The following is a 26,860-nucleotide window of genomic DNA, read 5'->3' on the forward strand; positions in this document are numbered from 1 at the left end:
CGAGGGAAGTTCCTTTGAAGTTACCGTGCATGGGAGCATTGATGTATATGTGTGTGTGTGTGTGTGTGTGTTTGATGGGGTGTGGAAGACAGACAGTATGTTGTGTAAGTGAAGTGCTTCTGTTAGTGTGTGTGAAGAGACAGAGTAATGTGTGAAAGAAAGAGATAACTGAAATTTTTTACTCGGTGTATGTGTATATGTATATTACTTCAAAGGTTCCCGCAAGCCCATATGTAAAAAAAAAAAAAATTTTTACGGAAATCGACGGAAAGGTCTACTAGAGACGAAAGGTATTAAGTCGATTACATCGACCCAGTGCGTAACTGGTACTTAATTTATCGACCCCGAAAGGATGAAAGGCAAAGTCGACCTCGGCGGAATTTGAACTCGCAACGTTACGGCAGACGAAATACCGCTAAGCATTTCCCTCGGTGTACTAACAATTCTGCCAACTCGCCGTCTTCAGGGCATCATTATCGAATGCAATAAAATTGCTTTTTAATAAATGAGTGACGGTATTGCGGGGAAAAAAATGAGGAAAAGTGAACAGAAAGCTGTCCGGTTATCTACAGAATCCATCGTAATTTTCGACTACAAATAATGGCAAGCCTGCTTGGTCAAGTACTTGGTTGCTGTTATTGTACCCTGCTATGAATGCTGCCGAGTAGCTAAACATATTACTTTTACCAAAATTTGGGAAGCACAAAATGAGAAAGTTTTTTGTGTTTTGCAGATTAATGTGCAACTTTTATCGATGGTGATAATTGGTTTCGGAATGTATATATTTCAGGGATTATCAGATATGGATTAAGTTGTCTCCAGTGTTGATGCACAGAACAGCTCGAAGCTGGATTTAAAGAGAGTTACGTTGTATAGGCATACATAGGAAAGGGAAATTAACTCGAAAAGGAGTAATCCCATAATAAAGGTATTTGGGTCAAGGGAGATAATTCAGCTATACTTTTAAAGTAAAATAGGTGCTAAGATGTTTGATGCAGAAATTAAGATATTGTAATTCATTAAAATTATCCTCTTAGTAATGAGAACACTCATTATCTTAACGATTAACTCCAAGTACACACATTAATTAAAATGAATTGAATGTGCAATTCAGTAGCCATAAATAACATGAGCCTTGTGCTGATATTAGAAATACTTCAAGTTTAAAATTTTGGTACAAAGCCAACAATTTTAGGAGAGGGGTTAAGTCGTTTTCAGCGATGTTAATGCTGAACTGGTATTTAAGTTACCGACCCGCAAAAAAAAAAAAAAAAAATTCTCAGCGGTATTTCGCTCGTCTTCACACTGAAATTCCTCCCAGGCCGATAAATAAATAGTAGTTGAGCACTGGGGTTGATGTAATCGTTTTTTTCCCCTCCCCTGAAACTGCAGGCTGTGCTAAAATTTCAAACCAATATTAATTAAAATATTGGGTTATCTCCCCCACCTCGTTTTACGAAAAATATTGGTACTTTTGGTTATCTCCTTTAACGTCTTTAACATTCAAGAGAAAACCCTCCATCAGGCATTTGCCATATTCTGAACGCCTTACTTCCCTGGGCATGGATACATTGAAACTCCGACGTCTGGCAGCTGACTTGGCAGACACCCATAAAATTATTAACCATCTTACAAACAATAACTCTGAGCACCTTTTCAAACTCCACCCATCTAACACCCGTGGACATGTTTACAAAGTCAGAAAACAGCACAGCTCCCATGACTTTCGGAAACATTTTTTCACTCTAAGAGTTGCTGAAGTGTGGAACAAACTGCCGGCATCAGTTGTTAGTTGTCGGAGCACTGCATCCTTCAAAACTTCCATGCTTCCTGAGATTCGCCAACACTACACCTAATTTTCTCCCCTCCATACACACGCAAGCATGTATCTGACTCATACACTGTTCACTTTCCAGACATTTGTACATTACTGCATATTCTTTATATGCACTTTCTGACAAGTTGTGGTGCACCTGAGCACTGTATACAATAATTTCATTATTATTATTATCTACAATGTGAAGTATTGAATCAAAAGGATCTCACTCCTAATATCAGTTTATCACTAATATTTTTCACATTCCAAGTTCAATTTCTTCCGAGATCAATTTTGCATTTCATCTTCTCGAGGTCGATAAACGAAAGTACCAGTAAGATACTGAGGTTGATTTAATCTTGTACTAATTTTAGAAACCAATATTATATCTTTTCCTTAAAGCAGGCATAGCTATTTGGTTAAAATGGTTGCTTCGCAACCACATGGTTCTAGATTCAAACCCCACTGCACTGCTCTGAGAACAAATATCGTCTACCAGATAATACAGTCCTATATTTAAGAGAAGAGGAATTATGTACATTATTTATATTATTTACATTTGATGGATATTTGTCCACATCTTGTTTGTTGTTAACACAACATTTCAGCTGATATACCCTCCAGCCTTCATCAGGTGTCTTGGGGAAATTTCAAACCAGGGTTCTCATTGTTTAGTCCCTGCTTAGCCTTGATCCAGCAGATACTTTTGAGTTTGCAGCTAAAGGTTTTTTTTTTTAAGTATAGGAACAAAGTAATATTTAACTGGCTCTTGGATCCAGTTTCGCTAATTTTGTGTAATTTTTCCATATTTAAGGCCATGTGTGGATTAATTAATAATTAGGCACACACACACATATATATATTATTTTCAAAAAAGTTAGAGGATAAGAAAATTTAACTTTCTTACCAAGTTTCAACATGCTCATGCCAGGCGGCATATATATATAGAGAGAGAGAGAGAGAGAGAGAGAGAAAGAAAGAGGGAGAGAGGGCGAGAGAGAGAGAGAACAAAAGAAGGAGAGAGAGAGAGAAAGAGAGAGGAAGCTAGTAAAAACTACATCCATACATGTTGAAAAATAGATGCTCCAATGAAAATTCACATTAATAGCTATTATTGTGGATGTTCATTGGAGCATCAATTTTTCAACATGTAAGGATGTAGCTTTTACTAACTTCCTCTCTCTTTCTCTTTCTCTCTCTCTCTATATATATATATAAACACACATATACATATATGCATATGATGGGTTTCTTTCAGTTTCCATTTTATCTAATCTATTCACAAGTCTTTGGTCAGCCCTAGGCTATAGCAGAAGGCACTTGCCCTAGGTACATGTCCATGCTTGTATATGAATGTATACATTATCTTTACTTTAACTACTTTACTTCCTCTTTTCATCCCTTCTTGGTTATTTTTTTTATAAACATTAAGGATGGTCAGATCCCTGAATTTCTATCTCATACCTTAACTGATATAAAAAAACATATATTTACGCTTACTGATCAAACTAAGCTAATTTTGGGCTTCCATACATTGTTTATATAATGAGAAAATTTTGTATGTATACTTAGAATTGAAACCATGGTGTTCTGGTGATCTGATGAGTTAGCTTTCTTTATTTGCATTGATTTGTGAATATACAATTGTATTGTATAATGCATAACATGCATATTAAAGCAAACATGTAAACATAATTTTATTCCACACTGAAATGGCTACAAAACAGCCAAAATCCTAAAGATGTCAAGTGCTTAAATATCTATATACATTTTTTGTACCTCCTGACATTTTACTGTTTATATACTTCTCCTGAAGTAATTTCATTGACTGGATCTTTTGGATTTCAGCTGCATTACACTTCTCTGTACTGGATTACTGTGTGGTCTGATAGTTGAGTCCATTAGAGCAGCTTTCTGTAATAGCCACACAATTCTCTGAATCCATATCTTTTATTACAGATTTATATATATGTACATACACATTCACATGTACGCACACATAAAGACATACACAGACACATGCAGACGCACACACACACACATGTATGTGTGTGAGATTGATAAATATTATTCACGATAAAAATTTGATGTTTCATTTTGATTAAAATACTTGCAACTTCAGAGCAAAATCTTTCACAATAGTTCACCTTAATTTAGTATGTCTGACTGTTATTCACTCCCACACTGTTTGTCGTGTTAATTTCCTTCTACTAGTGTGACCAGACTGTGAAGGACATTGTATTTTATTATATATGTAAGATGTTTAGGATCTGTTCAGTTTGGTTTACAGACTTTTTAATTATTTTTTTTAAAGCTAAACTGTTTGAAACTTTGGATACTGGTGTAATTTCTCATGCAGAACACATTTACTTCGAACATTTTTGAGAAATTTCGTATTTTAGAAGTCATTTCATGTTAAAGTTGTTGTATTTGGGTAATTTTAACCAATCAACAATGGGTATTCAATTGAAGAAAGCTACTGCTGTTTGCGGTATTAGTCGAAGAGGAACAACTTCTGGGTCATATCTACTAAATGTCACCACTCTGTTCTCATGCATTCCTTACTCTTTCCCTCTCTACTGGCAGGCAGCCACTTCTACACCATCAACTATCAACCAGCAAGTCAACTTGTCATTGCCACTACAATTACCGTATTTTCCGGTGTATAAGCCACTATTTTTTACCTGGAAAATTTAGTGTGCGGTTTAAATTTAGAAAACCACTCTTTTGTTTGAAGCATTTCTGTCTTCCATAACATTTTTGAGGTCTTCTCGTAACTTGACATCACGAGAGAATTGATCAATGGTCATCATTCCAGGTCTTCCGACATGAGAATTCCCATGGCTGGGGATCCACAAAAGGAACTCACTCACTCACTAACTCATCATTGCTTCCATACTAATGCCACCGTATCTTGCCGTCCACTATCGAAAGATGGATAACATCAATCCGCAATGCAAAAGTATAGAGTGTACTGGACAAATTCAAAATAGTTTGTAAGTCTACACTTTCTGGCCGGATGAAAAGAGAATTCTTCAGAGCCATAGTAGAATCAGCTCTTCTTTGCAGTTTATTAACTTGGACAGAAAAAAAGAAAGAAAACTTGATGGGATCTGTACACGTATGTTGGGTGCTATTCTCAATAAATTAGGGAAACAACATCCAATGAAAGAAGAGCTTTACGGAAATATCTGCAACATTATAATCATTCGAGAGGGGAGACAAGAGCTGTTTAATGACAAGAAATTTGACTGACATGACCAGTCGATAGGTCTTTAATTATCATTACCCTAAACATAACTGAGAATAAAACAAGACGATTTTCCCCCGTTCGAAGTCACTGTTATGCAATTTATTATAATGTCTTTTATTCACATTTTCTGAATTTATAATAATAATAATAATAATAATAATAATGATAATAATAATAATAATGAAATTATTGTATACAGTGATCAGGTGCACCACAACTTGTCAGAAAGTGCGTATAGAGTATATGCAGTAATGTACAAATGTCTGGAAAGTGAACAGTGTATGAGTCAGATACATGCTTGTGTGTGTATGGAAGGGAGAAAATCAGGTGTAGCGTTGGCGAAAATTTACGACTAGAGGGAGACAACTCTATACAAAGGGACATAATTACGTTCAAACTTAAAAATAAGTTTACAGTATAGATGTTTATCTTTCATTATTTTCTTCGGTAAATCTTAAACAAGGCTCCGATTTTGCCCTCTTTTATGATTGTTGTGGAAAGTTAATTTGATATAAATATCATCGACCAATACCAATTTTTCTGAATGTGTGAATAAATCATATGACACAGTTGGAGATAAATATAAATAAGGAACTGAGCGAAGGTTAGTACCGGGTCAGCTCATGTGATCATTCCATAGAGATGTTTGTAAATACAGGTGGGGCAGCATTACAAGACTCGGCTCCATATATTCTACTTGCCTGTTGAATATATCTAGAAAGAATCTTTAGCTTTTGCTAATTTCAATTCTTTACATACACACGAGAAGAAATGGAACGGAATCTGAATTTTATTACCGTGATATTTTTGCTTATATTAAACAATTTCCTTCTTTCGTCGTGCAATGAAGGCACATCCTGGACGTCGTACCACACTCAGAACCATCTCCCAAATAACGACACACTTGCAGAACTAAGCCAGACAAACTCTTCAACGGTAACAGCAACTACATCGGAAGCGACAACTAGATTGGAAACGACTACGATAGAGCCCGTACCGATTAAAAAACCCTGTGAAGCTATTATCGGAAACATTAGTAATGTGGTGTCAAAATTCTATCGCTGTAGTATTGAACGTGCTCGTCCATATCGCTTTTGTACCGAATGTTTGCAGGACTACAAAGCAGCCATTGACCTTTATTCCGACATCGCTTCAGCTGTGAGTATTCTTCGTCCACGTTTAACTTGTTTCAGTCATTGGACCTTGACCACTACTCTTTTACTCTTTTATTTGTTTCAGTCATTTGACTGCGGCCATGCTGGAGCACCGCCTTTAGTCGAGCAAATCGACCCCAGGAATTACTCTTTGTAAGCCTAGTACTTATTCTATCGGTCTCTTTTGCCGAACAGCTAAGTTACGGGGACGTAAACACACCAGCATCGGTTGTCAAGCGATGCTGGGGCGACAAACACAGACACACAAACACGCACACACACACACACACACCACAGACACGTAACCGTATTTCGTCTGTCGTTACGTTCCGAGTTCAAATTCCGCCGAGGTCGACTTTGCCTTTCATCCTTTCGGGGTCGATAAATAAAGTACCAGTTTCGCACTGGGTCGATGTAATCGACTTAATCCCTTTGTCTGTCCTTGTTTGTCCCCTCTGTGTTTAGCCCCTTGTGGGTAGTAAAGAAATATATATATATATATACACGACGGAATTCTTTCAGTTTCCGTCTACCAAATCCACTCACAAGGTTTTGGTTGGCCCGAGGCTATAGTAGAAGACACTTGCCCAAGGTGCTACGCAGTAGGACTGAACCCGGAACCATGTTGGTAAGCAAGCTACTTACCACACAGTCACTCCTGCGCCTACCTTGGTGGGTTTAGTCGAAACATTGACTACAGTACTTTTTTATTTAATGTGGTGCTTATTCTATTGGTTATTTTATTAAGTTACCTGCTTCTAGATTTCTCTCCTCGGACAGACAAATATAGCTCATCTTCCAAATTTACAGGTGTCAATTCCTACAGATCTTTTCCAAATTGGAAACTAACTTGAAAACTGAGCAATTCCTCGGCTCCTCGGCAAGACTTCCTTTTGTACCCCCACCCCCTTTTATTATTATTTTTTTTTTCTACACAACGTATATATGTATATATATATATGCGTGTGTTTGTCCTCCCAACATTGCTTGACAACCGATGCTGGTGTGTTCATGTCCCCGTAACTTAGCGGTAGAATAAGTACTGGGGTCGATTTGCTCGACTAAAGGCGGTGCTCCAGCATGGCCGCAGTCAAATGACTGAAACAAGTAAAAGAGTAAAAGTGTAACCCCCTGTTTTCGGCTACGGAGAATACGAATCTGCAAAGAAATTGACAAAAAATAGGGTTGGGGATGACTCTAAATTAGGATTTGGTATTGAATGCACCAGTTTCCAAAATTTGCCACCTTTGTAGCAGGAAGTATAATAAACACGCTAATTGTAATGTTGACAAGTAGGATGTTGAAATCTGAGATTGTTCGGGTGAGGGAGGGTGAAGATCTTGGAAATGCATAATGTTATAATTTTTGTATGTGCTTCCCTCACTTGCGTATGGTCTATGATAGTATAAATTGCAGAGAATTCTGCTACTCATATATATATTTATATATGCCTTGTGAGTGGATTTGGTAGACAGAAACTGAAAGAAGCCTGTCGTATATATGTATATATATAGTATATATATATTATATATATATATATATATATATATATATGTGTGTGTATGTGTTTGTGTGTCTGTGTTTGTCCCCCTAGCATTGCTTGACAACCGATGCTGGTGTGTTTACGTCCCCGTCACTTAGCGGTTCGGCAAAAGAGACCGATAGAATAAGTACTGGGCTTACAAAGAATAAGTCCTGTGGTCGATTTGCTCAACTAAAGGCGGTGCACCAGCATGGCCGCAGTCAAATGACTGAAACAAGTAAAAGAGTAAAGAGTAAGAGTATAAATGTGAGTTTGGAGAGATATATTATACATGCGGATACTGTGGTGGCTCTCAGATAAGTTCCAGTTTATGGCTAACCATATCACATCAGTATTTGATATTTGTGAATACTATTAGCTGTCAGTCACTCTGTGAATTCATTTGATGGGTGATTCCGCATTCACTTCGCTGGACGGTAATATTGTCTATAGCAGTGCTTCTCAAACTATCTAATGTGGAGCACTGGCAGTTTTTTTTTCCCAATGTGCCAGGGACCGGTAATATTTCTTAGTAATATTAATTTATACTGGAACCAATATATGTAATGAATATAATAAAAATTGACACTTATATTTATTTTGTAAACAAGTAATACAATATTACATAAGCTGATAAGTTGTTTACTGCAGTGCATAGAGCGAAATTACTGAAGTTATGCTATTGTTTCTGTCTTTTCTGGAAACTTGCTGCGTACTGATCAGCGATGATCTGGCTCTGTCTTGCTTGCTGTAGGAGGCTTGTCTCTCTTGTCAATTATTAGATATGTTTTTCCCCTGTTGTTAAGAGTTGTTCTGACTCTTATTTCTAGCAATGCTGGTGCTGACTAGCAACCTTAGTCACCTTAGTGACGTCTATACTTGTACTTTTTGGTTGTAAATTGCGAATAAGTCACCTTAATAATTTATAAATATATGTGTATATATATGTGTGTGTGTATGTGTGTGTGTATATATATATACATATATATATATATATATATATATTTGTATATATATCAGTCCTCCAGGCAATAATAGAGGAATTTAAAACGGGCTGCCCCTGGGAGTTCCTGTATGCTGATGACCTTGTTCTTATAGCTGAATTGCTACCAGAACTAGAGAAGTTTCAAGTGTGGAAGCAAGGCCTAGAACTTAAGGCCCTTAGAGTTAATCTAGCAAAAACCTAAGTCGTAGTTGGTAGTAAAGCAGACAAATCACAAATTCCTTCAGGACAAATTACAAATTCCCTCAGGACAAATCACAAATCCTCTCAGGGCCCTGCTCGATCTGTAGGAAAGGCATAGGTAGTAATTCCGTATGATGTATCTGGTGTAAGCAATGGATACGTAAGAGGGGCAGCAATATCAGTGAAAGGTTAACAGGGAAACTAGTTTTTGTGTGTGGAAGGGGCATAGGTACAATTAACACTAAAAATGTACAGAAAATAGACCCTATCAAATGCCAGGTGGGAAAACTAGAAGTAGTCAATAGCTTCCATTACCTAGGTGACCAAATCAGTAGGTTGGATGCTCCAAGAGTGTAGCTGCTAGAATAAGAATAGGTTGGGCAAAGTTCAGAGAGCTCCTACCTCTGTTGGTAACAAAAGGCCTCTCCTTCAGAGTGAAGGGCAGATTGTATGATGCCTGTGTGTGAACAGCTATGCTACATGGCAGTGAAACATGTGACTGCCAAGGACGTGCGTAGGCTTGAAAGAAATGCAGCCTACTATGCTTTGCTGGGTGTGCAATGTCAGTGTGCACGTGTGACAGTGTAAATGTCTTGAAAGAAAAGTTGGGGATAAGAAGCATTAGATGTGGCATGAAAGAGAGACAACTGCATTAGTATGGTCATGTGATGCATATGGATATTTGTAACCATGTTTATAATATACCAGCACTATGACCCTGCAACGCCGGGTCATAGTACTAGTGCATGCATATACAACTGCATGTGTGCGCACATACACGCGAGTACTGTCCAAATCTCTGACCAATCACATACAGCTAGCTGGCATTCAATTGGCGTATCAAGTTTCGGGCATTTTGATTGGGATTTGGATAGAAAGTTCACAAAAAAGTCACTTCTATTGATTTTTTAATGGCTTTGTGGGGTGACTGGGGAAATGTAAAGATGTGCACGACCACCCTTGGACGGTTTTAAATAACCATAGAAAGTGTGAGCCCTCTAACTGAAAAATTGTGGATTTGTATAAAGGACATGCACGCAGACATTTTGCCATTTATATATAGAGAGATTAAGTCTATTCATACATGCAAATGTGGTTGTATATATATCTGTTTATAGTCATCATAAAAATTGTTATACATACATAAGGCTATGGTGGAAGAAATTTGCCCAGGGTGCTGCACAGTTTATCAAACTTGAAAAGTCTTTGTTGCAAAGTAAACTTTTTAATTACATAGTCATGCCTACATTGAAATTGTATCAATTACCTGAAAGACTCCTCCTTAGAAGTTGCTGATAACTTTTACTACCAAGGTAATCTAATTTGTAGTTGAAGGTGAATGTTTTGAAAACATTGTAGCCAGAATAAGAATGGGTTTGAAAAAATTCAGTGAGTTATTACTTATACTTGTAACAAAGGGCTCCCCCCTTTCTGGTTACAGGAAAGATTGATGATGCAGTTGTATGAATTATGATGTGGATTTTGAGTGCAGAGGATTTGCAAAGACTAGAAAAAAGAAGAAAGTGTCTTCTTTGGGCCAACAAATGCCTTGGGAGTAAATCTGGTTAATAGAAACTGCAAGAAGTCCATTGTGTGTGTATGTATGTGTGTGTGCATGTATGGATATTGATATTTCATGCTTGTCACCACTTGAGTGAAACAGTGATGATGTTGACTTTCCTTGTTAATATTGGTAAAAAATTTGGCCAGCAATCTTGGGGGAGGAGTAAGCTGATTACATCGACTCTAATACACAACTGGTACTTATTTTATTGGAAAGGATGAAAGGCAAAGTCAACCCTAGCAACATTTGAACTCAGAACATAGAAGAAATGCTGCCAAGCTTTTTGTCTGGCACTGTAATGGTTCTGCCAGCTCATCACCTTAATTCCTTGTTAATATTGGTTTTAAATTTTGGCATAAGGTCAGCAAGTTCAATGACATTGACCCCAGTGTTTAACTGGTACTTATTTTATTGACCCTGAAAGGATGGAAGGTAAAGTTGATCTTGGCAGATTCCTTGTTAATATTGATAAATATTCAACTATGGACATAATAGGTCTTGAGTTCAAATCTACTGCAATGTTTTATTGTGTTTAAACATGTCACATTTCTAGGGGTCTCATTTCACCTTTTGGAGATATCAAACATTCTGGTGATTGTTTTTTTTTTTTACTAAGGTTGTGATATATCTTTCTTCCTTGAATGGGAATGATGATGATGATCATCTTTTTAATGCCCACTTTTCCATGCATTCATCAAGACAGATTTTCTGTGGCCAGACATTCTTCCGGTTCCCAACCCTCACCTGTCTCCAAGCAATGAAATAATATTTATTTTTCAGGAATATTATTAGCACTGCCATGTCACTGAAGACTGAGTTTCACATACATTCCTAGATATAACTTTTTATTAATTCCCTTGTAAGCCTTCTTTTAACTATAGTTCAGTCTTATAGCATAACAAAAGAACATTCATTTTGTATTTCTGCCAAAATGTTAAAAGAAAAGAAAATACAAAAACTAAAATATGTCCATTGTCTCAGTAAAACAAAAGAGTATTAAATCCCTATTGCCATACTTCATGTCAGTATGTATAGTGTGGTCATCAACAACATAGCGATATGTCACCTTAGGGGCTCTGAATCTGTGGTTTGCACCTAGTTGTTTAACTGTTACATGTAATAGGTCAGCTTGACCAAGGTTAAGCTAGAAGTACATTACTACAAAAAAAAAAAATGCCCTCCTTATAGGAATATTTTACTTAATACTGTTAAGTAAAATTTCTATATGTGACAGTATATTTAATGTTGATCACATTAATGTTTAAAATATATTTAATATTGCTACAAAATAATATTTAGTCTTGTTTAAAATAAACCTAAATATCCTCCGTCTCCTCCTCCTCATCATCATTTAATGTTTATTTTCCATGCTGGCATGGGTTGGACAAAATAAGCCTAAATATATTTTAAGCATATGAATATAATATCAATATTAATCCTCTCGGTTTTCCATTGTCTACAAAGTGGGTCTCAACAATTCTATCTTGCCAGTGTAAAATTATGACATTGCTTACATAATAAAATAATGCATTAACTTGTATGGCATTTTTACGATAGTAAATATGACATTTTAAGGTACACCAACATCAAAAATCAATGGAAACTGCAGTTGTGATCCCTGTGCTGGTGGCACGTAAAAAGCACCATCCGAATGTGGCCGATGCCAGCGCCGCCTAGACTGGCTTCCGTGCCGGTGGCACGTAAAAAGTGCTATCCGAATGTGACCGATGCCAGCGCTGCCTTGACTGGCTTCCATGCCGGTGGCACATAAAAAGCACCAATCCAATCGTGGCTGTTGCCAGCTTCGCCTGGCACCTGTGCCGGTGGCACATAAAAAGCACCCACTACACTCACGGAGTGGTTGGCGTTAGGAAGGGCATCCAGCTGTAGAAACACTGCCAGATCAGACTGGAGCCTGGTGCAGCCTTCTGGCTTCCCAGATCCCCGGTCGAATCGTCCAACCCATGCTAGCATGGAGAACGGACGTTAAACGATGATGATGATGATGAAGGTAGTAAATGCTTTCGCCTTCACTCTGATTTCCTCATGAAATATCTTAGGAAATAATTGGTTTTTGTAACAATAGTTATATCGTTATCAACACTGAAGATGATTTATTTCTTAAACACAGTTTTTATATATTTGTTTTAATATTTAAATTCACTCAATAACATCCTAAAAAGAAATAAGGTCCAACCATCTGACCCTTGTGACCCATTCTCTATCTTAAGATTTGGATTTTTCACTTTTTAATATTATGAATAAGTATTTTACATTCTGAGTTAAAGTTCTACTAAGGTCAATTTCACCAGTCATCCCTTTGGGGTTGATAAAATAAGCACCAGTTAATTACTGGGGTCAATGAAATTGACTTACCCTGTCCCCCAGAAATTGCTGGCCTTGCACCAAAATTTGAAACCAGGATTATGAGTAAGTTTGGTAAGCTGGTAGCATTGTTAGCATGTTGAACAAAATGCTTAACAGCATTTCATATGGCCCTTTATGTTCTGAATTCAAATCTTGCTGAGGTCACCTTTGCCTTTTGTGCTTTCAGGGTTGAGAAAATAATATCAGTTGGATTCTGGGATTGACATAATCAGCTTACACCCTACCCCCAAAATTGCTGGCTTTGTACAAAACTATGAAGAGAATACTATGATTAAGTTCAAATAATGAAAGCAAACAGTTTTGTCACTTGAATTTACCCTCATATATTACTGGTATTTATCAAGCCTGTGTAACAAGTGATACAAAGCAAAGATGATGCTGGTGAGATTTGAATTAAAAACAGAGATAATAAAAATTAAATCTTGATACAGTTAATATAATAACAGTTTTCTTTTTCGGTCACTGCAGAGCAAGAATAGTACTCTAGTAATATGTAAAAATTTACTTATGAAGTCCGACTATGCTCCACTAATACCATCAGTTTTTCAAGACATCGAAACACTTTGGAGTTCTGCTTATTGTTCAAGTAAGTATATTTTTTTTTCTTTTAATCTACTTTTGTACTTTCACTGATTTAAATTTAAAAACCAAAAATTGTATCCAAAGAGGGTGAACTGTAATGGGCAAGCAACTAGAGTATTGACCTGCTATTCACAGTGACAAAGGGTCTCTCGCTCAGAGTGAAAGGTAGATTGTACGATGTGTGTGTGTGAACTGCCATGCTTCATGGCAGTGAAACATGGGCTGTGACTGCAGAGGACATGCATAGGCTCAAAAGAAATGAAGCTAGCATGATCCGCTGGATGTGTAATGTCAGTGTGTACACACAACAAAGTGTAAGCACCCTGAGAGAAATGTTAGACATAAGAAGCATCAGATGTGGTGTGTAAGATAGACGTTTGCGTTAGTATGGTCACATACTGCAGATGGGCAAGGAGAGCTGTGTGAAGAAGTGCCATCCCCAAACAGTGGAAGGAATCTGGGGTAGAGGTAGACCCAAGAAGACATGGGATGAGGAGGTGAGGCATGACCTTCAAACGTTGGGCCTCACAGAGGCAATGACAAAAGACTGAGACCTTTGGAGGTATACAGTGACTGAGAAGACCTAGCAAATAATGTGAGTTCACAGCTGTAACCTCACCAATGTCGCATAACCAGCCCACTCAAAAGTATGCTGGATTGTAGGGTGACATGCCATTCTTGAGGAGACCTATTGAGTCAAGTACATCAGCATCAACTCAAATCAAATTACAATCATATGGAAATTGTAGCTGTGACCCCTGTGCTGATCGCACGTAAAAAGCACCATCTGATTGTGGCCGATGCCAGCTCCTTTGGCCCCTATGATGGTAGCACATAAAAAGCACCCACAACACTCTCAGAGTGGTTGGCGTTAGGAAGGGCATCCAGCTGTAGAAACACTGCCAGATCAAATTGGGGTCTGGTGCAGCCTCCTGGCTTCCCAGTCCCCAGTCGAACTGTCCAACCCATGCCAGCATGGAAAATGGACGTTAAACGATGATGATGATGATTGGATATTAATCTTGAGATTGCTCCAATCTGGCCAGCCCATCTTTTCTCAACTCTTTCTGCCCCCTCTCTCTCACATTTCTTTACCTTTCTTACTCACTTTTCACTTCACTATGTCCCTGTCTCTCTCTTTTTTTTCTTGCCACTCCTTGATTCTTCCGCTTATCTACTTCTACACACTCTCTCTCTTTTCCCCCTCCTTAATTTCTTTGTTCCTCTTTTTCTCTCTCTTCTCTTCTCACGTGACCGTTGGCTGACTGCTAGCCCTTTTGACTGCCACATCGATATTCTTCCCTTTGCTGTAAGGCTTCATTTCCACACAAGCCAGCTGAATTCAATTCGTCCCCAGTCGAAAGGCACCTGTTGTTATGTCCTGTTATTATTATTATTATTGTTATTTTTATTGTATTTTTGTATTTATATTCATGTAACATCATCTGTTATTCTGTCCTCCTCTTCGTATACAGTCGATGCTTTTTTCCCAAGGAATCTAATGCTCTTAGCTTAGTTTTTCCTTGGCACTGGATCGATCTCAAGATTAATCAGCCGAAATTGCGGAGATGGTCCAGTTTTTGACTGAAGATAAAAGGCTTCAAATGACCCGTCCTTGTTTTTTTGTATTGTCTATTTGGATGTTTTGTTGTCCCTTTTTGTATCACCAGGTTGTCTGGATGTTTTGTGTTCTTGTCCCGGTTTGCATTTTATTTTATATATATATAGTGGCGTACGTACACTTTGTCCTCTTATATATATATATATATGCAGCAGGAGTTGGACTTGATTTACAGCTGAGGATAATAATATGCAGTTTAATGCTGAAAAATTCCAAGCCCTGTGCTACTAGCATCCAAAACTAAATATGAAACTTACAGGGTACACCAGTCCACAGGGAATTTCAATCCCAGAGCCTAAATCAGTGAGGGACCTGGGTATCGACATGAGTGATGATACCTCTTTCCAAGTGCACATTACCAGGATGGCGACAAAGTGCAGACAACTGGCTGGATGGATCCTAAGAACATTCAAAACCAGAGATAAGGAAACCATGATGGTCCTCTGGCAGACATTCATCCTCAGCTGCCTGGATTACTGCTCACAGCTATGGCCACCCACCAGTGTGAAATTAACAGCAGACCTTGAAGCAATCCAGAGAAGATTCACAAAGAAGATCGTCTCTTTGCAACAGCTCAGTTACTGGGAAAGATTGAAACAGTTAAGACTCTACTCCCTGGAGAGAAGACGGGAGAAGGCAGTAATATATATCTAGAAGATACTGGAAGGAATTGTGCCAAATTTTGGAATTGAAAGCTACACCAATGCCAGAACGGGACAACACTGCATAGTGCCAAAGATCCCAGCAACGCCATTGCACTTCAGGACCAGTTACTGCAACAACCTGTGTTTCAGGGGCCCACAGCTTTTTAATATTTTCCCAAAGACTGAGTGCTGGCGAATCAGATGGCTGCACCAGGCTCCAATCTGATCTGGCAGAGTTTCTATAGCTAGATGCCCTTCCTAACGCCAACCACTCCGAGAGTATAGTGGGTGCTTTTACACACACACACACACACACACACACACACACACTGCCTTTGATCTAGAATGGATGTTAACCATTCTGATATTGAAATTTGTTTAATTTCCAGGTTGCTATAGTGTGACTGAAGATAAAGTTGAGCTGAACAATAAAACTGTTAAATTCATTGACAGCTATAAGGAAATGATTGCCTGCTTTGAAAATAATACACTTAATCAGGTACGTCACTTCTTTTTCTTTTTTTTTTCATCTTGAGACAACGTTTACAACTCTCAAACCACTAACAGCAACAACAATCCCATCATCTTACTTTCATGCGTCCACCAGTGCTACAAGCCAGTAAGACTTTCTGAATGATATTCCTAACCAAAAATTACCTTGCAGTTATTTAGTAGTGTGGCCCACTTGATGATGAGCTATATCTCGTGCAACTCACTTCTCATCAAAGGTTGCCCATGTCTGCTCTACGTGTTTCTTTGACTTTTTAACTATAGCAGCCAAATCCCCACTCAACTGTCTTACAAAATCTAATAGAGGAAAGCCATATAAGATATTGTCATCTTAGATACGCCAGTGCAGCAGGGATGGTCACATATAGAATGCTTTTGGTCACAAATTAGAAATGGTCCTGGATTAAACAGAGTCAGAAGAAGCGTCACTAAGCATAGAGACACTAATGATTCTTCCAGCTCACTGCCAATAACAATTAGGTACCTTCAGGTTAACAAAGTATCAGACCCATTGTGTTTCAGTTATTTCCCTTTAGAGTCTGAGAACAAAACTCACCATACTTTTCAATCTTCTTAAGCATACTTTTCAATCTTCTGATCTGAATAATATAAGCATCAACCTTCCCTTCCCCAAACTTAATATTCTTATACTGATGCTATACATCATTATTACTATTGTTATACTGCTAGAAACTGAATCCATGGATTTGTGTGTTATGTTCTGGGAAATAACATCTGTTGATTCCCTGTGAGGCCTTCCCATGGCTCATGGTTTGGCCTGCTTTTTATTAAAGCTAGAATATGAAGGAGACATTGTTAGAGATGTCAAAGAAGGGATTGTGAGAGAGGTATGTAGTTTATTGTGTACTATTGTAGAAAGCAGAGACACAGTATAACTGCTGGGAGTATGGCCCCTGGCAAAAATAAATGTTAAAACGATGTGGATGAAATTTGGATTAGGCACTAGGAACAGTTTTGGCGAGGTGTAGTCTATTGTTTTGAATCTAGTTAGACAACTATTACTTATTTTATTAATATATATCAATAAGCTGGTCACTGGGGAGAATACATGTCTAGATGTTCACATTGCATCCCATATAATTCATCGTCATCATCATCATCGTTTAACGTCCGTTTTCCGTGCTAGCACGGGTTGGACGGTTCGACCGGGGTCTGGGAAGCCAGGAGGCTGCACCAGTCTGATCTGGCAGTGTTTCTACAGCTGGATGCCCTTCCTAACGCCAACCACTCCGTGAGTGTAGTGGGTGCCTTTTACGTGCCACCGGCACAGGTACCAGGGGAGGCTGGCAGTGGCCATGATCGGTTGGTGCTTTTTATGTGCCACCGGCACAGAAGCCAGTCAAAGCGGCGCTGGCATCGGCCACGTTCGGATGGTACTTTTTACACCATGTTCGGATGGTGCTTTTTACGAGGCCACGTTTGGATGGTGCTTTTTACAGGCCACGTTCGGATGGTGCTAATTCATCATTGAATATTGGTATGTACAGTATGGTCCTCAGGTAGTGGTTTCATTTATCTGGAACAACAGAATTGTGGGTCTTATCTACTAATTTGGTCAACTATCTGCTTGCCATAGGTCCACATGATTAGGACTGGTTTACACAACAACAACTGTCAAGAGGTGCAGGGTGAAATCAACTCTTTTAAGATTTGAGCTTGAAATGTTGAGAGTTGAAACTAAGTACTGCAAGATATTTAGATAGTTTTCACTCTGTATCAAATAACCATTCATGTAGCACTGTTGGTTGGTGAGTGTGTAGTGGTGTGCAGAAATTCTAGTGTGCACAAAAGCCATGTGAAAATGTAGAAGGGTTTCCATAGCCTTCCACCCACCATCACCAATAATGACCCCCATGAAGGTGCTTCTATGTAATCACTAAACCTAGCAGAAAAAAAAGTGTCAAATTTGGGAATAGGGTAAGGAGGAGTAACTCAGTTGTGCATAGCATAAGAATTTTCTGTTTGAATATACTGGTCTTCATACCGCACTGATATAACCACGCACAGACACAATTAATAATTCTTTATCTGAAAATCTGAAAACTTCAAAAGTCTGAAGTTTTTTTTTCTAAGTGAAAGAAACAGCATGGCCATACGTTACTTGATATATATATATATATAAATATACACACAGTAATCCCTCGACTATTGCGATTGTTACGTTCCAAAACCCCACCACAATAGGTGAAAATCCAAGAAGTAGAAACAGTACTGTACAGTATATTTTTTAAAATTATTTTTATAATTTGTATATATTTATTTTCTTATAAATGCAAAACAACACCACATACTCGCTTCCCGACTTTATTTTCCATACAGTATGTGTGGTTCTTTGTTTACTCATCTATGGTACACTATGTATTTTCTTTTAATATATCTTAATTAATGTGTTATACAGTGTAGTACTGTAATGTATTTGGTAAATTTTTATATTAACACCTGCATGATTTTCACTAAGAAAATAATCAACTCGGATTTTTTGCATGGAATCAAGTACTCTGATCTCCTAATATGCTGCAAATCCCTTATTTTGGTTTGGAAAAAGGTGGTGGTGGTGGTGGTGGGATTAGGGGGAGACCTCCCCCCCATCCTGGAAACATTGGAAATTTTTTTTTTGTTGAATGAATTCCTGTGACCTTCTAATATGCTACAAAACCCTTTTTGGTGTCTGAAAAATGGGGTGGGGTGATGTGGAAGCCTTGGAGATTCCACCCCCCATCCCCATTGATCTTTTCACCTGCACGATTTTCACTAAGGAAAAAAAATGAAAAAGTTGGATTTTTTTGCATGGAATCAAGTACCCTGACCTAATATGCTGCAAACCTCTTATTTTGTTTCAGAAAAAAAGGGGGTGGTAAACCAGAGCTTCCCCGCTCATATCCCTGAATCATTGGAAATTTTTTTTTCTGGTGTTGAATGAGTTCCAGTGACCTCCTAATATACTACAAAACTTATTTTGTGTCCGGAAAATGGGGTGGGGGTCACAGGAATTCATTCAACAAAAGAATTTCCAACGATTCTAGGATGGGGGGCGTCCCCCCTCGCCCCTGGCTCTCCCCATTTTTACGAACCAAACTAAGGGATTTGCAGTATATTAGGAGCTCAGGATACTTGATTCCATGCAAAAAATCTGAGTTTTTTTTTTTTTTTGTTAGTGAAAATCGTGTGGGTGTTAATATAGAAATTTACCAAAAATTTTAATACCTATCAACTGTAGAAACCTGCGATATACTGAGGAGTCCGCAATATAAATTTACCTATATTAGCCAGAAAAATCCATTATATACTGAGGGTGCAATAGGTGAACCACGTTATGGTGAGTGATTACTGTATGTATGTATATATATATATATATATATATATATATATATATATACTAGCAGTATCGCCCAGCGTTGCTCGGGTTTGTAAGGGAAATAACTATATAAGCATTTTTAGAGAGTTAAAGCCAAAAAATAGCAAAAAAATGCATTAAAAATGGAAAAAAAATTATGGTAAATTTTTTTTTAAATCGTTGACTCATCGTAGACATTTTTAGAGAGTTACTTCCCTTATATAATAGCGAAAAAAATGCATTAAAATGGAAAAAATGATGGTAAATTTTTTTTTTAAATCGTAGACTCATCGTATATGCGCACTAATACCCAGAAGGGCTCGATATGAATCACGACTATAAGATTGGTTAAACTACACCGCAAAATGTGGGAGTAGTTAGGAATCTAAATCGTAGGAGACAGACACACAACCTCTCTTTTATATATAAAGATATATTCATTCCTTCCTAATTATTTAGAAGTATTTATTTGTTTGTTTATTTATTTATTTATCATTAGTCAAAGATGAACATCTGTCAGGCCTGTATTGAAAGCTACAAGAAACTCAACTCTGACTTCAGGACTATAGAAGATTATTCTTCTCCAAGTATCTGCATGGACGTTATGGATATGGTGAGTACTTTTTTGCAGAGGAGGAGGCATATAGATTCTGTCACTAAGTGCTGAGATGCAATTCATTTTTTTTCCTTTTCGGTATCTACAGGCATATTATCCCATTTATTCCTTTTAATAACAATCCTACCTAAGATTGCCTGTACTAAAGTATTCATATTTAAAATAAATAAATCCCTATCAATCCTTATTTAAAATAAATCCCTATAGCGCAGGAGTGGCTGTGTGGTAAGTAGCTTGCTTACGAACCACATGATTCTGGGTTCAATCCAACTGCGTGGCACCTTGGGCAAGTGTCTTCTACTATAGCCTTGGACAGACCAAAGCCTTGTGAGTCGATTTGGTAGACAGAAACTGAAAGAAACCCATCATATATGTATATATATTATGTGTGTGTGTGTGTGTGTGTGTTGTGTGTGTGTGTGTGTGTTTGTGTGTCTGTGTTTGTCCCCCCAGCATTGCTTGACAACCAACGCTGATGTGTGTATGTCCCTGTAACTTAGTGGTTCGGCAAAAGAGACCGCTAGAATAAGTACTAGGCTTACAAAGAATAAGTCCTGTGGTCGATTTGCTCAACTAAAGGCGGTGCTCCAGCATGGCCACAGTCACATGACTGAAAGAAGTAAAAGAGTAAAGAGAGTATCAAAATCTTATATGTATTTTTCTGATGACATATATCTCAGGGCTACCTTACTTAATGTATCCCTTTTTAAAGTTTGGAATGAGAGAAATTTGTTTGAATTTGGCCATCAGGTTAACAAATCACATTGAGATTCTCTCATTCTATGTGCTATACTCTCTTTTACTCTCTTTTACTTGTTTCAGTCATTTGACTGTGGCCATGCTGGAGCACCGCCTTTAGTCGAGCAAATCGACCCCGGGACTTATTCTTTGTAAGCCCAGTACTTGTTCTATCGGTCTCTTTTTATATATATATATATATATATATATATATATATACACATATATACGACAGGCTTCTTTCAGTTTCCGTCTACCAAATCCACTCACAAGGCATTGGTCGGCCCGGGGCTATAGCAGAAGACACTTGCCCAAGATGCCACGCAGTGGGACTGAACCCAGAACCATGTAGTTGGTTAGCAAGCTACTTACCACACAGCCACTCCCGAGGAATGTTTATATTCTTTAATTTAGACTACTTTAAAAGCCATGTTAATATTCTCATAATTTCCAGACATGTTTTCTTTTCCTATTTTCAATGATCTGACTTTTAGATGAACTACACCAGGCTGCTGTGGAGCCAAGATTGTCCTACCAAAAACAGACAAGACAATACAGTGTTAACTGTTAGTGTTTCAGTTAGCCTCATAATCATCACCGTTATCTACTATGTATGCATGTATCTTATTGGCAAAGGAAAACTTTTCAATTTCTGTGAGTATCTTCAGTTCTCCTTCTGATTAAAAGTTGTTGTTTTTGTTGTTAGTGAGGTCAACTCTGTTTGACTGAGCCTATGGTGTTAGGGATAGTTAATTGAGCAAACCGTTTAATTGTTATTAAACTTTGTCATCTTGACTTTATTGTAAACCAATCTAGTCAACTTACCCACACATTCACCTGATTCAATCCTTGGCTCCATTTCACTTATTTACAGCTCCCTGTAATTTGAGTATGTCTCATCACATCTTTACGTTCTTCCATCACTCTCTCCTCTCCCCTCTCTCCTCTATCCCCTCTCTCCTCTCCCCTCACTCTCTCCCCTCTCGCCTCCCCCTCCCCTCTCGCCCCTCCCCTCTCCTCCCACTCTCTCCACTCTCCTCTCCTCCCTATCGCCTCCCCCTCCCCTATTCCCCCTCTCCTCCCATCCCCTCTTTCCTCTCTCATCTCCTTTCTCCTCTCCCCCCTCTCTCCTCATCCTCTCCCCTCTCCCCCTCTGCTCTCTCTTGCCCCCCTCCCAACTAAGATGGCCATGTAACTTCTCTACTGCACAATGCTTAATTTTGTCCCCTCTATTCATTCTCTAACCTCTTTCCACATGGCATAAGGCCACCTCCTTCATTACCATTCTCTCCTCAGCTGAGGGGGTCTTGTCTTGCAAGTTACTTGGTGACCTCACTGCTGCTAGTGTCACATAAAAATCACACAGTACACTCTGTAAAATTGTTGGCATCAGGAAGGATATCCAGCCAAAGAAACCATACCAGTGCAGAGAGTAGAGCTTGACACAGTCTTCTAACTCCCGTCAGACATTCCAACCCATGCCAGCATGGAAGGAAGACATTAAATGACGATAATGTCCTATAGGACTTCAAAGATGTCTCTATTTTATAAGCAGTAAGTGGGTGGAGTTTATTGAAGGGGATTTATTGGCGGTGCATGGCCGAGTGGTTAGAGCAGCGGACTCGCGGTCGAGGGAATGTAGGTTCAAATCTCAGACCGGGCAATGTGTGTGTTTATGAGCAAAACACCTAAGCTCCACGCGGTTCCAGCAGAAGGTAATGGCAAACTTCTGCTGACTCTTTCACCACAACTTTCTCTCACTCTTTCTTCCTGCATCTTGCAGCTCACCTGTGACGGACCGGCATCCCGTCCAGGTGGGGAACCTATACGCCAAGGAAACCGGGAAACCGGCCGTTATGAGCCAGGCATGGCTTGAGAAAGAACAAACAAAAAGGGGATTTATTATCTACAAAAATGTTAGGCAAAGACACTGAAACTTTTTATTCAAAGAAATGAAGGCTAGTGGCTACAACTGTGAGTGCTGTGCTTTTCTAAATCAAAGTGATTGATTTAGAAATAGTAGCAATATTTCAGTGTTTTTTTTTTGCCCAACTGTATTTCTGTACAAAATATCTTTGTACTTATAAAGAAATAAATTATTCTATCATGAAATCACTGCTTAAAAGGTGATGGGCATGGTTATAACATTATTATAGTTGTGGAAAGGCGGCAAGCTGGCAGAGTTGTTAGCATGCTGGACAAAGTGCTTAGTGGTATTTTACCTTTTGCTCTGTTCTGAGTTTAAATTCCACTAAAGTCAATTTTGCCTTTCATCCTTTTGGGAGCAGTAAAATAAATACCGGTGAAACACCGAGGTCAATGTAACCGACTAGTCCCCTCCCCCAAAATTTCAGGCCTTGTGCCTACAGTAGAAAGGATTATTATAGTTGTGGAGTTATGATAGAAGTTGGTTGCTTACATTTCTCTGAAGGCTGTAATACATAGTTATAGATGTACAGAGGTTGTGAGATTAAGATCCTGTACTACTTACTGTCTACAAGGCAATTGGTTCAAGTTTTGTTACTTCCAATGTGTCGTGCCTCTTCTATAATATTACTCTCCATATATAAATCATTATATGTTGCGTAATTTATGTTTTATACAAATATTTTGTAGAACTGCTAGGAGTAAATTTCTTGTATAAAAAATGAAATGGCTCAGTGACAGAAGTGCTTCACAGCATTTAGATTTTTTTCTGTTTCTTTTTTTCTTTTATCTTTCTGTGTTCAAATCCTGTCAGGATCAATAGAATAAGTTACAAGTATAGTCAATTCATTTAACATCTTCACATCTTCTACTACAAACATAATATATATACATACATATATACATATATATACATATATATACATATATATCTGTAAATTAATATGTTACCAATATTCAATAGCCAAGATCAAACTCAGTTTTATCTTGGCTATCGAATATTGGTAACATATTAATTTACAGATAAATTTCCTCTATTTACATAGTATTGAGGTCTCTTTCTTTCTTTTGTTATCTTACCGTTTTTACCAATACATACATATATATATATATATACACACACACACACACACATATATATATATATATATATATATATATATATATATATTTTTTTTTTCTTGCTTAGAACTACGAATAATTATCTGTTTGTATCTTTCTTTCTTATCTGCCTATCGAGCTATCTTGCCTGTCTGTCTGTTCATCTCTCTCTCTCTCTCTCTCTTTATTTATTTCTTTAAATATTTTCAGGCCACTACAACTCCCTGTCGAACAATTCAAACAGTCTGTACAGATCCATTAGTGATATTCCAGGTATAAATACTCCATCAGCCTCATCACAAAGATAATAATGTTAAAAAAAAATGAATAAAACAAATTATTTCCACCCAAGTGTTTCTGCTTTTAAAGCTTTCTCCTTTTTATGTTTCCCTGTTCATTTTCTGATTAGGAATTAAATTATGTATGATTTTCTGCTCTAGTAATCCTATCTTCTGTGTTTCTGTATATATTATACTTTGGTCTGTATGTACACAAAAACCGTATTCAGTTGTTCTACTACAACTACTGCAGGCTTTTCACATAAGGTTTTAATGGTCTTCTTATCCATTATTTCATACACCTGTAAGATGTGTGTGTATATAGAAAAATAGACACTTAAAGGATTGTGTGATTAAATCATAGAGTACATAGATGGAAGCACACAAGATGAGATTTGTAGTTCAGAACCTCTTTCCCACTAAATCCCTCTGTATTATTCATTCCTTTGTAATAATCTACTATATAATAATCATTATCCGTTATTTGAACATTCTTAATGCTTGTTGATAAAAAGAATATATCACCATTAGAGTTGCATATACTCTCTATTGATCTATAATAATAATAATAATAATAATGATAAATGAAATCTTTTGTCAGCCAAGCAGACTAATAATGGGAAAAATAGCATAAGAAAATAACTAGCAAGATTGGAATGTATGAACTTTAAAGCCAGCATTTCAACATCTTAGATATATATATATATATATATATATATATATTCTACTATATCTATCTGGATTAATAATGCAATCTCTTGTGAATGAATGTAGTTAGACACTGATCAACTCTACCAGGTTACAAACCTCATTTGATCATATGGACCCAAGTGTTTAGTTTAGTTTGGTATCTAATTTATTGTTCTTTATTTGTTAGACTGTTAAGTTACAGTGAAATAAAGAGATATATTTCAACACTAGTTTAACCAGTAAAAACACACACACTTTCACATACATATATGCATACATATGTACATACATATTTCATCACCATGAAGTGCTCCAAGATCTTTTGGTAGACAACTCTGTTGAGTGTATTCTGAGGAAACCTAGTGAAACAAAATCTGCAGGTGACATGGCACCTCAAACTATCACTGATTGTAGGAACTTGATACAAGATTTCAAACAGCTGGAATAATATACTTCTGCAGCACTTCTCCATACTCCGTAACCTTCATTAGAAAACAACATTTGGACCAATGCTCAACATTCCAATTATGCTTCATCTTAGATCAAGTCAACCACTTGTGACTCTGCCTGTCATTGAAAAGAGGGTATTTGTTTATGGTTCCCCACTTTTTGAAATTGTCTATAAATGGTGGCTCTTGGTTTCACTTTTGGATTTCTCCCACATTATCAAATCAGCTCTTTTTAAGGTCTTCTTAGGCTGTAAACATTCCACTTGATGGTGCATCTCTTTCTGTCACATGTTGCTCATCCAGACAAAATTCCAGTGATATTCTCCAACACAGAATACCAGGAACAGCCAGCTGTTTCTACAGTAACTTCCTATATATTCTTCTCTTTGTGGATTGCTTCACTAATTGTCTTTTGGACAACTGTTAGATCAGACATTTTGTCTATTATTGCAGTACTAATTTGTTTTTCTGAAAAAATTTAGGGATATTAAAAAAATGATATAAAAGGAGTGATTGTAGTAGTATTGCTTAGCTGTGCTCAGAGAATATTGTAATATTTTGAGAAAAGCAGAATTCACATATTTGGTGAACAATCTCACTAATTTTTAGAATGATTACTATAGACTAATTAAGAATAAGAGTACAGATAGAGAGAAATGAAGCACAACTGCCATATCTATTCTGCAGAAAAATAACTTTTGAACAATCCTTTTTTACCTTTAATATTCTAATTTCCTGAGACATGGGTTGCCAATGTTCAATGAACTGAAGTATTTTGGATTGCAAGACAGTATGTGAGAGAAAACTGTGATGTCATAGGAGAGAAATGTGTCTGCATGGATGCTGGTGCCCTTGTGTTTAATGATTCTGTTAAGAAAGAGGCTTGGAGATGCCATTATGAAAGACTGCTGAATGTGGAGAATAAATGGGAAGTGGAGAGTCTGCCAAAGGTTGACCCAATTGAGGGACCAGCTACTCGAATTGACAGTACCTTGGTAGGTAGAGCTATTAAGGGAAAGCACCTGACCCATCAGGAATCACTGCTGAGATGCTTAAAATATCAGGTGGTGTGGATTATGGTCTTGTTGCCTGCATAGTAAATCAGGTAGTTCAAGAAGGAGTCATACTCAATGACTGGTGTAGCAGCACCATAGTCTTAGTAAGGAAGAAGGCTATCAAATCACAAACCCCTTCAGGTAGATGGCCCTGCTCAATCTGTAGAATAGGCGTGGGTAGAAACTCCATGCGAAGTACCCGGTGTAGGCTATGGACGCATAAAAGGTACAGCAATATCAAAGGAAGATTAACTGGGAAGATGGTTTTTGTGTGTGACATGCACAGGAGCAATAAACACTGAAGATGTACAGAAAACAGATTTCATCACATGCCAGGGGGAGAAACTAGAAGTAGTTAATAGCTTCTGTTACCTAGGTGACCAAGTCTGTAGTGGTGGTGGTTGCTCTGAGA

At 37.7% G+C, this 26,860-nt stretch overlaps 1 protein-coding gene across 2 annotated transcripts; it reads left to right on the plus strand.

Annotated features, from left to right (window-relative positions):
* Nucleotides 1–5,492: 5,492 nt before the first annotated feature.
* On the plus strand, nt 5,493–24,322 carry LOC115232635 (osteopetrosis-associated transmembrane protein 1). Of its 2 annotated transcripts, none has more exons than XM_029802631.2 (6): nt 5,493–6,227; nt 13,352–13,469; nt 16,120–16,229; nt 20,095–20,208; nt 21,444–21,603; nt 24,187–24,322. In XM_029802631.2, the coding sequence occupies exons 1-6, from the start codon at nt 5,841–5,843 to the stop codon at nt 24,282–24,284; spliced, it is 987 nt and encodes a 328-aa protein (XP_029658491.1). In that variant the 5' UTR covers nt 5,493–5,840; the 3' UTR covers nt 24,285–24,322. The 2 variants fall into 2 exon arrangements, with proteins under 2 accessions (XP_029658491.1, XP_036356312.1); XM_036500419.1 differs by having other exon boundaries at nt 20,101–20,208.
* The last annotated feature ends 2,538 nt before the right edge of the window (nt 24,323–26,860 follow it).

This window comes from Octopus sinensis, linkage group LG2 (assembly GCF_006345805.1).
Source record: "Octopus sinensis linkage group LG2, ASM634580v1, whole genome shotgun sequence".
Classification (NCBI taxonomy): Eukaryota; Metazoa; Mollusca; class Cephalopoda; order Octopoda; family Octopodidae; genus Octopus; species Octopus sinensis.